Source organism: Eleginops maclovinus, chromosome 16 (genome assembly GCF_036324505.1).
Source record: "Eleginops maclovinus isolate JMC-PN-2008 ecotype Puerto Natales chromosome 16, JC_Emac_rtc_rv5, whole genome shotgun sequence".
Taxonomy (NCBI): domain Eukaryota; kingdom Metazoa; phylum Chordata; class Actinopteri; order Perciformes; family Eleginopidae; genus Eleginops; species Eleginops maclovinus.
Genome location: NC_086364.1, coordinates 5,462,960 through 5,475,196, shown reverse-complemented (window position 1 = coordinate 5,475,196; position 12,237 = coordinate 5,462,960). Strand labels below are relative to the sequence as shown.

At 39.2% G+C, this 12,237-nt stretch overlaps 1 protein-coding gene across 1 annotated transcript; it reads left to right on the top strand.

The window, feature by feature from the left end:
- Positions 1-375: 375 nt before the first annotated feature.
- On the top strand, positions 376-12,084 carry anapc2 (anaphase promoting complex subunit 2). The gene is given in 15 exon segments (XM_063904036.1): positions 376-740; positions 1,843-2,092; positions 2,585-2,906; positions 3,575-3,707; positions 4,265-4,460; positions 4,463-4,507; positions 5,093-5,212; positions 5,800-5,917; positions 7,033-7,211; positions 7,626-7,767; positions 8,549-8,624; positions 9,106-9,309; positions 9,419-9,551; positions 10,173-10,414; positions 11,580-12,084. Coding segments are annotated over 15 exon segments (2,469 nt in total). The 5' UTR covers positions 376-641; the 3' UTR covers positions 11,790-12,084.
- Positions 12,085-12,237: the final 153 nt, after the last annotated feature.

Here is a 12,237-nt window from a genome sequence, read left to right as displayed (position 1 = left end):
CATTTGAATGAAAAGTATATGCATATTTGGATTGTTAAATATATTTACATGAGTGTGTGTGAGGCATTGGTATTATCAATTCTGGTAAAACAATACTTGTTTGTAATTATCCATCCTTTTTGAAAATTAATTAAGTCACCATATATCGAATACTTGGACATTCTCCACAAGGCTATTTCAGATTGTTTTTAGATAAAACAAATAAATCACTTATTGCGGTAACGGGGGGGAAAAATCCCAATTTGGGATGGATAAAGTATTTGTGATTCTGATTCTGATTAATTGAAATATCACTTGTCCTATTTAATGAGTTGCATGCAGTGGTAAACTGTAGGGGGCAGTGTAGTACATCCTGGCACACAGTTTGCCGGAAAGGCATGCAACGTAGAAGAAGAAAACGACAAGAGAAGAAGTAAACCCGCGATAAGCGAGCTAGAAACATGTAACGTTATTTCAAATTAATAACAGAAGGTTTTCCTGAATTTTTTTGTTTTCAGAAATGAATAAAAATCACATCCGATACATAATGCGTGCGTATACATAGACATGTGCGACGATATAACACCACAACAACAATCCCCCAAAGTTTAAATGTTTTACTCACACTAGCTAGCACCTATTTCTGAGGAAAGTCCAAGAAGATGGATGAAATTCGGATGGAGGAAGATTCTGCAGATATTTCGGGATCTGCACAAAAACAAGGTGTTGCTGATGCCTGGGAGACTGTCACTGCAGCTTTGGTGAGTGGACTCATCCCTGGACTAATGCAGTCAAAAGATACAAGAGTGAATCTGGACTATACTGGAGTCGCCATACCCTATTCCATTTTTTAACGATTTAATGTTTTCATGTTTGTAGCATAGGTTAATGTCCAATTTGACACAACATAGTGTAGTCCATCAACTAGTAATGGTATTCGGTTAAATTCGGCTTACATAAAACCCTGTCCATACCTTTCTTTTTAGTTGTAATTGCCTTCCGGATGCTGTTATTAGACAGAGATGTTTATATAAAAACTTAATATGGGTGAACTGTTGTAGCCTAAGTCCCGTCCATTAATTTCACAACTTAAGGTTTTCTTGCTTGTAACATTGGTCAGTACCCTTTTGGTTTAAATTCGGCTTGCATCTAGCTAACACTTTAATATTTATTCTCTATACCTGTGTTCCTCTTTCTGTTGCTAATCTGTCTCCATGTGCTGTGTGTTTTCCTTGCTTGATCATGGCTTCACACATGATTTCACTTTGTTTTCCACACAAGATATGTGAGAGAGAAAAATGGAGAAGTTACAAAACTGGCATTCTTTAATAACCTCTTCTGTGCAATCCATAGAATTAGACAAATCAGTGAAGGGAGGAAAAACATACTCACATCCCATCACTACATTATTGCGTTAACCTGCCAGACTAAAAAGATTAAGAAATTAAAACTGATGGCCCTGTTTTATTCTTTCTTATACTCCACTACGTTTCAGGAACAAATATGGCACTTTTTACTTCACTGCATGTACATGTGCCACTCAAAGACTAGTAACTTTTAACATAAGCACATGATTCTCACGAGTGTAGTATTGTAATACTCATGAACCTAATATTTTATGTATCATAAACCCCACAATTAAAATGCTGTTACATGTATGTCACTAATAAAAACATAATATTAAAATATGTAATTGTTAAAAGAGACATCTGTACAATAAGAACTTTTGAGGATGAAAATTGAAGTCCATTAAGAAGATTATTCTGTATTTTTATTAAAAAATGTTATGAATTCAGGACTTTTACTTGTAAAAGATTGTTTTAGATTGTATTTTTACTTTACTAATCCTACTTTATATTCCAGATGTCTCCTGGTTGCCCGGTGCCGGAGCAGGGCCTCTGGGACTCATTGGCCCTGCTGAGCGGGGAGGGTCTGGGGCGGCTGCTGGGTGGCTGGCTGCTGGAGACTCTGCAGATGCGTCTGTCTTCAGCCGTGGTTCCTGAGTTCTGGGCTGAACTCAAACAGCCGGAGAACGAGCTGGAGGAGAGAGGCCGGGCCTGGGTTCTGCTTACCGCCTTCAAGACTCTGTTAGGACGACTGGAACCTTTCCTGGGCAAGTGGGGAAATAAAATGAGTAGATAGGTTCAATACTGATCACTAAGGAAGATAATTGGGGCCAGGCATTATTTGAAAAAATTAGGAGTAAGTCAAGGACGAAGGGAAAATGTTGGGAGTAAAATCAAACAGTATTCATTCCTGGCATATGAAAATAAAAATATGTCTGGTTAAGATTTTTATTTTCATTTAGAGAATAAAGTGCATTTTAAGAATAGTCAAACTTTAGTAAAGTATTAGTGCCAGGCATTAAAGAGAAGAGAAAGAAAGAATTTTGGAGATAAATTTAGAGTATAAATTGTTCAGATTAAAGAAACACTGTTAATATTTGTGTAAGGCATAAGTAAAAATAAATCAAAGGAGGATTTTGTATTTTTAGGATTAACATGACATTTAGAGTTTGAGTGAAATTATTTAGGAATAATCCAACTTCATCAGCTATCTATTGGGGATGCTTCATTATTAAAACATCTCCTCTTCCTCCTCTCAGGCGGTTTGGAGAGGCTGGAGTCGTGGCAAGATGAGGGCCGTGGCAGTCTCTGTGGGCCGGGGCCAGGGGGCCTGCAGGAGCGAGCCTTCACCATCATCAGGGCCCTCCTCCTCTTCTCCCCCTCCTCCGTTCTCCAGGAGCGAGTGCTGGAGTTCTACAGCAGGACCTTCTCCGTCTATATGCACCAGGAGGGGCAGGCGGAGGACGGGGTCGAGGCTCCAGAGGGGCCAGAGGGAGGGGTCTGTCCGGGCTGCGGGGTCCCCTCTCAGCAGTGCTGGTGTAAGGAGGCCCTGGAGCAGCTGAAAGAACTCAGTCACATACTGTGAGTGGACTGAAAGAATATGAAGAACGTTGCAAATTATTTCCAATGCACACACACTTCAGTTATAGTTTATGTCAGATGGTATAGAGTGGTGTCTGACCCTGAACTCAGCATCTCCTTGGTTCCCTCCACAAATTTCAATATGATTTTTCTATTGGATTTAGATTTTTTTGAGAAAAATGAAGCTCTGTAGGGACGTTTTATAATGTTCAAAGCGTATATGCAATCTCCAGAAGTAAAAAGCTAAAATTACGCTATAAGGGAGGTAGATCACGGTCATGACATGACTTAGTGTCAAAACCACTTAGTTAGTTTAGTTAAGCTAAAGGTGGCTAATGTTTGGCCACTTGTTAGCAACCACCATTTTCTGCAAAAAATCGAAGCTTCATGAATTAACAAGCGGGTTATTTACTGACGCATTTTATGTCCTACAACATAATCTCTTAACTTCTGCCTTATTTTAGGCATCCAACCAAAAACCCATTCAAAAAACCCATTGACTTCCAGATGAGATAACCACAAGTGCTGACTCCTTCAGAGAACTAGCACATTTTTGCTTTGAGTTGAAAAAAAAGATGAATACAAAAGAACATCAGCGTTATACTTTAAAGAAATAGCCAAAATAATTTCATGTTATGTCATATCTTTTTCTTTTCATGTGGTTTCAGATCCAAGCTGCAGCTGCTGGAGTGGGTCAGCTGTGAGGCCGTCACCTCCATCCTCCACAAGCTCATCGAGCAGCGCATGGAGCAGCACTGCAGGGGGGAGTACGAGCGCTCCTTCCTCCTCGAGTTCCAGACGGTAAAACATCCATCAATGAATCCTAAAAGCACACATGCTCACAGAGGATACGACGCCTTTACAGGAAACCATATGAAACTATGACAGCATTGTAGGGACAGTGTATTTTTATAATCAGGGAAAATAGATTCACGAGAATAAAACTCTGAGACTTGTGGTAAATATACAAGAAAGTGTTACGGTGACTTGAAAATATACTTCTACTATTATCTGAGTTTTCTTGTTGACATTTATCTAGAAGATTGTATCCGAGTGTCCATGTAAATATTTAGATTTCTTTCACGGGATTATGACCCCTCTCCCTCAATCCCCAAGATTTAAAAAAAGTGTTTACCATATACACTGTCGCCCCCAACGTTAAATCGATAAAAAACTACACATTTCTTTGAAAATAGTTGGAAATATTTGGGGTCGTGTCAGCACACAACTCACAAATATATATTAAACCTAGATGTAGTTGTTTTCCATTCGTAAATGTTATAAATTAAACATATTATACATTTAATTTCAAGAAATCTTGTCTGGATAAATGTTATATTGGTGTTTTGTGTGAGCAGTGGCTGGAGCTGGTGCTGGGCTGGCTCAGCAAAGTGTTTGCAAGCGAGGCTGAAAAGGACGGTCTGGTACCTGCTCCTGGTGCTCCTGGTATTCCCAGTGCCCCTAGCGTTCCCAGTACTCCCAGTCTCCAGGCAGGCCAGCCGGGCAGCTCCGTCCTGAAGCAGTGGAGATGCCACATGCACCAGTTCTTCTGCCGATCTACGTCAACATGAGGATCGAGGAGCTTTTCAGCATAATCAGAGGTGAGACAGAAAGCAGTTATATTGGGGTTATTTGAAAGTTTCAGAGTGTCTTGGTGTTTGGCCTTTTGATAATGCTAGGCTAGCTTTGTTAGCTCCCAGTGTTTGTGCTAAGCTAAGCTAAATGCATCCTGGACTTATCTGAAATGAACCTGCTTGTCGACTCAAATAAAGGGAAACTGTAGTTGAGCTAGGGACAGACATTTTGAACTTTTTATATTTTTGTACATTTATTTAAATTAAGGTAGAGACCTGCTTTTAAACCTTAGGAAGCAAGAATCACAAATAAAAAACCTAGGTGAAAATGGTGATTGAAAAAAAAAAAGCCAAATTAGTAAAAAATAATATATATATCTTAAGATAATTTAAGTAAATGCATCAAGTAGAGTAAAAACTAGAAAAAAAGCCCCCAAATCTTAAGATTAGTCTGCATGTTTTTTATTCTATCACGCCCCACAGAGAGAGAATTAGTATTAAATGCTCTCTAGTAATAAATCTTAGTGAAGAGTGATACACAGCATCAAGAGATGCGGGGAATTTATGTGCACAGATTTATAGACATGTCTTGTTTCCCAATCTCTTTTCCAGATTTCCCAGAATCCAAAGCAGCCATTGAAGATTTGAAGTTTTGTCTGGAAAGAACCAACCAGAGACAGCAGCTCCTCACTTCTTTAAAGTCTGCGTTCGAGAGCCGTCTGCTGCATCCAGGTGAGAAAGCCACTGGGATTAAAGAGCAGTAGTGGAACAATGGTGGACGTGTGGTGGTGAGCTCTGTGTTTGCGTTTACAGTAACACTTTCAATAATTAGGCTGCTCTGGATAAGGGTTCTTTTAATTCACTCGAGATGATTGGACTTGTGTGGAATGTGATTTTGATCCACTAACTGGTTTTTGGTTAATATTATTAATATAAATACACTATTTTATATATTGTAATTTATGTATTTTGACCCTTTTCTTATATATTTCTGTACAAATATATGGTTTTATACATATTTTTCATTTAAATTGTATTTTTTTGTTTATTTATTTAATTTTAACATAGAACAATGGTTACAAAATCCCCTAGGATGAATATAATATTTGTGTTGATTATTTAAAAAAAGCTAAATATACATGTTACTGAAATATCCCTTTAATAAGCCTAAGCTGCACCTCTACTGTGTATGTGTCTTTACATTATCTGAAAATACCCATAATAAACCTTTTAATTAACTGATTCTGCAACAGTATATGTTGAGTGACCACACAGCAGAAGTTGAACTAACCTGTCTTTGTTGCTCTATCCATTCTCAGGGGTTCACACATCAGATATCCTCACGGTTTACATCTCGGCAATCAAAGCCCTCAGAGAGCTGGACCCCTCCATGGTCATCCTGCAGGTCGCCTGCCAGCCCATCCGCAAGTACCTCAGGTAGGTGCATGCAAACACCACTTCCTTATGAGGGGTAAAACACCAAAGGCTAGAGTCAACTTTATTCTTTCCATAAAAGAATAGTCAAATCTGCCAGATGGGGGCGCTGTAATTAACAGCCAGAAAAGTGAACATTTTGAAAGGCTGAGGCCCAATTCCAAACCGCCCCCTACACACTACCCCGAATTGGTGGGGGGTGCCCCCGAATCGGTGGGGGGCACCCTCTAGTGGCGCCCTTAAGCATACATCTTCCTCTTAACCAGGGCCGGCCCTGGGCATAGGCAGTATAGGCGAATGCAGTAAATAGGGCGAACATTACGCTCGATGTCTGGCCAATGTATCGGTGCATTCGCAAAGGGGAGTTTGGTCCAAAGCTTGCCCTGTATTTACACCCTCCACCGGAAAGAAGGGAACCTTGTTCAGCTGCGAGTGAGACTAGAGTTCACTCCATCAGGGAGTGGAAGTGGGTAGTGTGAGGTTTGGAACTGGGCCTGACTCTCCCGCACTTTCAGATTGACTTTTTACATACAGTTATCACAAGGTCATCTAAAAGAGAGCCAGTAAGCACAATTAATGTCATCATGATGGATTAGATATTACTTTGCATATTATAACAGCTACATCATTAGCATAATGAGATGCTATAGTTCACTATACAGCATCAGGGGACAGGGAAACATGATAAATGAGCAAACAAACATGGCCTACGTCACTGAAAAAGGATTTATGGAAAGTATTGTACTTTTTACTCTGTTTGATAACATCATTTTAAATACTTGGATATGCAGATAATAAATAACAAAATTAACTAATGATTTATGATGTATAGGGAAATCTAAAATGTATTATTCCTTTGAAATTCAGATATATGGGGACATTTAGAAAAAGCTCCCCCTTTACTTGCTGCAAAAAGTCAGTTTTACTTATACTCAAAAGATATAATATGTATTGTTCTGAAAGAGGTGGGGGTGCAGAATGACTACTTTTACTTTTGGCACTTTTATTTTGATTCCGACACTTTGGACTTAAGTAACATTTTGAATGCAGGATTTTTACTTTGTGTACTTCTACACTGAGGTTTTATATAAGTCAAATATCTGAATCCTTTGCTAAAGGACCCGGGAGGACACGGTGCGGCAGATCGTGGCCGGTCTGACCGGAGACGCTGAGGGCTGCACAGATTTAGCCTCGGAGCTCTCCAGAGGGGACTTGGTCACTCTGGAGATGCAGGACAGTGATGAAGAAGGCGCTGACCCGGAGGACTGGACTCCAGACCCCACTGACGCCGTGCCTGGTCAGTGAACGCATCATGTGTCTGAGGCTTTGTCATTTTGCTGTAATGTCCCTCTCACTAAACACTATACTGCTAATTCCTCAGTTCCTCACTTTATAAATCACTCAGTGATGATAATGATTGTATTGCTAAAAAATAATGAGCAACTGCAGCACCAATAGAGGTTTTCTGCCCCATGACTCGTTAGTCTATTCTTTACTGGGAATTGTTTAGCAATCCAAAGTTATGTGCTTTCCACATTTAAAAATGAAAATACAAAAAGTATAAAATCATGACTTTCTTCTGATGGAGTATTAGAAACACAACTGAAATATTGGTCATTAATTTTACCAGACATCTTTCTGGGGATTTGACTGGAGGATGTCTTAAACTATTCACAATGGAGTTTTGAACTGTGTTGTGTCTTATCTTCAGATAAGATGGGCTCGAAGCGCCGCTCCTCAGACATCATCAGCCTGCTGGTCAGCATCTACGGCAGTAAGGACATCTTTATAGATGAATACAGAGCCGTGCTGGCAGACAGACTGCTGCAACAGCTCAACTACAACACTGCCAGGTACAGAGGAACACAAACTGAAGGGTTCTCCACCCACTCTTTTTGTACAGTGGATCAGAATCAAGTACAACAATGCATTACTGTACATGGTTGTCGGGCAGAAAAAAAACAGACCCTTCACCAAATCATCCCACCTAACCTGCACAAACTACAGCGTAAAACAACAGAAGCTGAATCATAATATGATTTGAATCCTATTTACCAGAATCAGAAATCTGATTTATTGCCAAGTGCTTTATACTTTCTGATGAAATGAGGGATATCCATGACTAATAACAGCAGTAACAGTGGAACTTTATTCCAGTTTGATGAAGCCCTATAGATTACAGTTTCTTAAGGGGACTTTCACGTTAAAGGAATTGGCTTTGAAGTTTTAACATGAGAACTGAAGTCAACAAATATACATTAGATATTAAATCTCAATTTCTGCATGTATGGCAGCCAGTCCAGTGTCTGTTGAATTCCAACACAGAGAAAAATTGTCAGTAGTTTATAGAATACAATAAAATAAAATTAATAATTTAACTCAAAGACAGACCTATAAATAATAAAACCAGAGAAAATGATTATGCTGAAGTGGTGTCTTGATTTTTTCTGCGGCTGTATATATATTGGATTTGAGCTTTGTGGTATTTGCAATGACGTACATGTTGGAAATGGGTACTTAGAACCCTTTCAGTAGCTTTCGGTATGAATATTCCAATTCTTAAACATGAACTGTTTACCAAATGCCATCGTCTGATGCTCTTATCATAGTTCTTGTTCTCTGTTGTGTTTGCAGAGAAATCCGTAACGTGGAGCTGCTGAAGCTCAGGTTTGGAGATTCTCACATGCACTACTGCGAGGTCATGCTGAAGGTAAACACTGGTGACGTTTACTCACCTGGATCTTACACTTTACATTTGTGGCAGATTTATTAGTTTGAATAAATTATTTTAGACAACAATCACACACAATGCCTTATTCTTTTTTTTGAAGTAGTATTTTCAAATGTTGGTCAGACAACGCATGCGCTACTTACCCGGTCCGGTTCAGGTAATTCTATTGGTACGCTTTCACCAGAGTTAAGTTAACAATGGCTCGACTAATAACATTTTTAATAAATAAATAAATTAAACAAGTAACTTAAACAATTGAGAAAAAATGAACTGTAAAAAAACCATTATTAATTAACAAAAAAAGTAATGCATTTAAACAACTTATGAGTACGAAGGAGAAAATGACCTCAACTAACAGACAGATTTGGAAAATAGGAACTCAAATAATCAACCAAATAAAATCAATAGTTACTCAATTAAGCAACTAATAAAAATGACACATTCCTTCCCTCTGTCTCAGGACATGGCAGACTCCAGGAGGATCAACAGTAATATCCGTGAGGAGGAGTCCCGTCTGAGCGAGGAGGAGCAGCCTCCGCTCGCCCTGTCCTCCATCATCCTGTCCTCAGAGTTCTGGCCTACGCTGAAGGAGGAGAAGCTGGAGCTTCCGCCCGTCGTCTGCCAGGCCATGGAGGCCTACACCCACCGCTACGAGAAGCTTAAGGTGGAGCTCAAAAAGCCATCGCATTGCATTGGATGAACTTTATTGATCCCAAATTTTGTAAACCAAAAGTATAAATCAACATATCAACCGCAGTTTTTCTTCTTATCAGGCCATGAGGACACTGAGCTGGAAGCCTCACCTGGGCTCTGTGACTCTGGACCTGGAGCTGGAGGACCGCACCCTCACCAACCTCAGCGTGACCCCCATCCACGCTGCCATCATCCTGCACTTCCAGGACAAAAGTAAAAAGTTGGAGTTTTTTTCTTTTGGAGTGTTGAAATGAGAAAATAAGAACATGCTGTCATTTTTCATTTATTATAATTGTTTTAATTCATACAATTAAAAGAATGAAGATATTTACACACAACTAATTAAATATTAAAATAGTGACTCAATCTGGGACTAAAACAATTAAAACTAAATTCATTGACGATTTAAAAAAGAAAATGTGTTTCTCAAATAATTGACTAAATAAATAAAAGATGACTAAATTGATTTAAAAAATGTAAAATAGAATTTCGACTGACTAATTAAAAAAAATAGTAACTCCAATAATCGATACGAAAACTCAAATTTGTCACCACACACCATCCTCCCTTCCTCTCAGGATCAACATTTGATAATGCCTTGGTTTGTTTTCTCTGAGTTCATCATTTGGTAAATTAGGATCTGATCAGATTATTTTTATACTATTTGGTACGAACCTGGTGCATTATTATTATACTATTTTCAACAATATATTAGAGGTCTCAGATATATGCAAAACAAAACACAGAGTCTGCATTTCAATCCTTTTGGGTCTTTATAAAGTGCATTTATAAAGAACCAAATTCTGAAAATGTTTTCTTTTTGTCCTCCGTCAGGCTCCTGGACGCTGGAGGAGCTGAGTGTGAAGCTGGGGGCCCCGAAGGAGCTGCTACACAGGAAGCTGGCTCTGTGGCAGCAGCACGGCGTGCTGAGGGAGGAGGCTGGGGGGCGCTACTACGTGGTGGAGACGGGCTCGTCCAAAGAGAAGATGGACAGGGGGGTGATGCTGATCGACAGCGATGAGGAGAGAGACTCCAACACCACTACCCAGTCGGAGCAGAGGGAGGAGAAGCTGCAGGTGAACATGACTCAGCTTTATACCCAACATTATATCCGGCTATCACTTCAAACATCTTCTCCATTTCACGAACAGACGAGTCAGAATTCAGTCGCACTTGTGGGTAGCCTTTCTCTAGATTAATCTGCACATATTATTTTTAGAAATGTTCTCTGGAAAATTGCCTCATTTTTTGTTCGATGGCATTAATGCTTGGTTCATAATAATAATAATAATAAAGCTTTATTTATATATTACTTTTCATACAGCACTTGCAGCTCAAAATGCAAAGATACAAGACTAAGTGAATTGATGAAAACATATAAAACCCTATAAAATAAAAGTAAACACGAGCAACAAAAACACAAAACATAATCGTAATCAAACCTTCATAATTATATTAAAGGTGAAACGGTTAAAAGACCAACTTAAGAGGAAATGTTGACTTTTAAAACTGTTGAATAAATAATATAACTTGAAATCCTTTAAGACCTATAAAATAAATAAAACAATATAAAAGTAGGTAAATAATAAAGACTAAAAGACCATTTAAAGGGTGTCGCTAATAAAAAGCGAATAAAATAAATACAGAACCAGTGACTTGTAGTCGATGCGGTGGGAGACGGGAAGCCAGTGTAGTTCTTTGAGGACTGGGGGGGATGTGGTCAGCCATCTTTTAGCTTTATTCTATCTATTCTATATTGAATGTAATTTTTATATTTGGTCCCCACGTTTGAAAGGTTTATGGCAAGAATATTAAGCACCCTGGTATTATTATACATTAATCATTTAAACAAAAAGGTGAATCACCCTCAGGTATAAACCACCCATACAATGATATATAATAAAGTCCAAATTATAAGCATGATTAATGCTAATAAAGATATAAAATGCGTGCCAAAAATAACCCCAAGACAAAACAAGTATTTATTGTTGATATATTGTACATATTTTACACCTTCTCTGTGGGTTAAATAAAGTATTCTGATTCTGATGATAGTTAAGACATACAGAAATACAGACAATAGAAATAATGGTGCCAGTAAAATGAAGGAGTAAGTAACGTGGAATTTTGAATTATACAATTTCACTCGTCATGTTTCCAGTAAAGCTCGCATGTAGTTTAAATAACAATCCACAAGGAAAAGGCCCTGCATAACATCTCATCTCCCCCCCCCATCTGCAGTTGTTCTGGGCCTACATCCAGGCCATGCTGACTAACCTGGACAGCATGACGCTGGACCGCATCCACTCCATGCTCCGGATGTTCGTCGCCACAGGACCTGTCGTCACGGAGATGGACGTCAGCGAGCTTGAGATCTTCCTGCAGAGGAAGGTGAGGGAGCATCAGCTGATCATGTCTGCAGGCGTCTACAGGCTCCCCAAAGCAAACTGATGGGGGGGGGGGCGAGATAAAAAGAGTGTGACAGCAGCACTGAAACTGCTGATAGCAGGAAAGATGACTTGGTTGTGCAGACAGACTGCCTTTATCTGATTCAGCCTGACAGCAATGCAACGAGCTGAAAGAATTCCTTCATTTCAGGGTTATTATTTTCATCAGCGTGTCAAACTGGATCTTCACGTGATGTGTGAACGCAGCATTTTCTTACTGGTTCCTTTCTCTGAAAAGTTGGATTTCAAAATAAAAGCACTTCCACCCTCCTTTCAGTCAGTGCAGTGTTTTGCAGCTACATTGTCGTGGTTACTGGTGTTGCTTACGTAAGTATTAATAATATTAAAGCTCTCTAATGTCTCCTTTGTGTGTTTAATTCAGATGAACCAGGAAGGACACTATAGCTCTTCATTTTTCTCATACTGCCTCATTTCACCCTCTGTCTGAAACC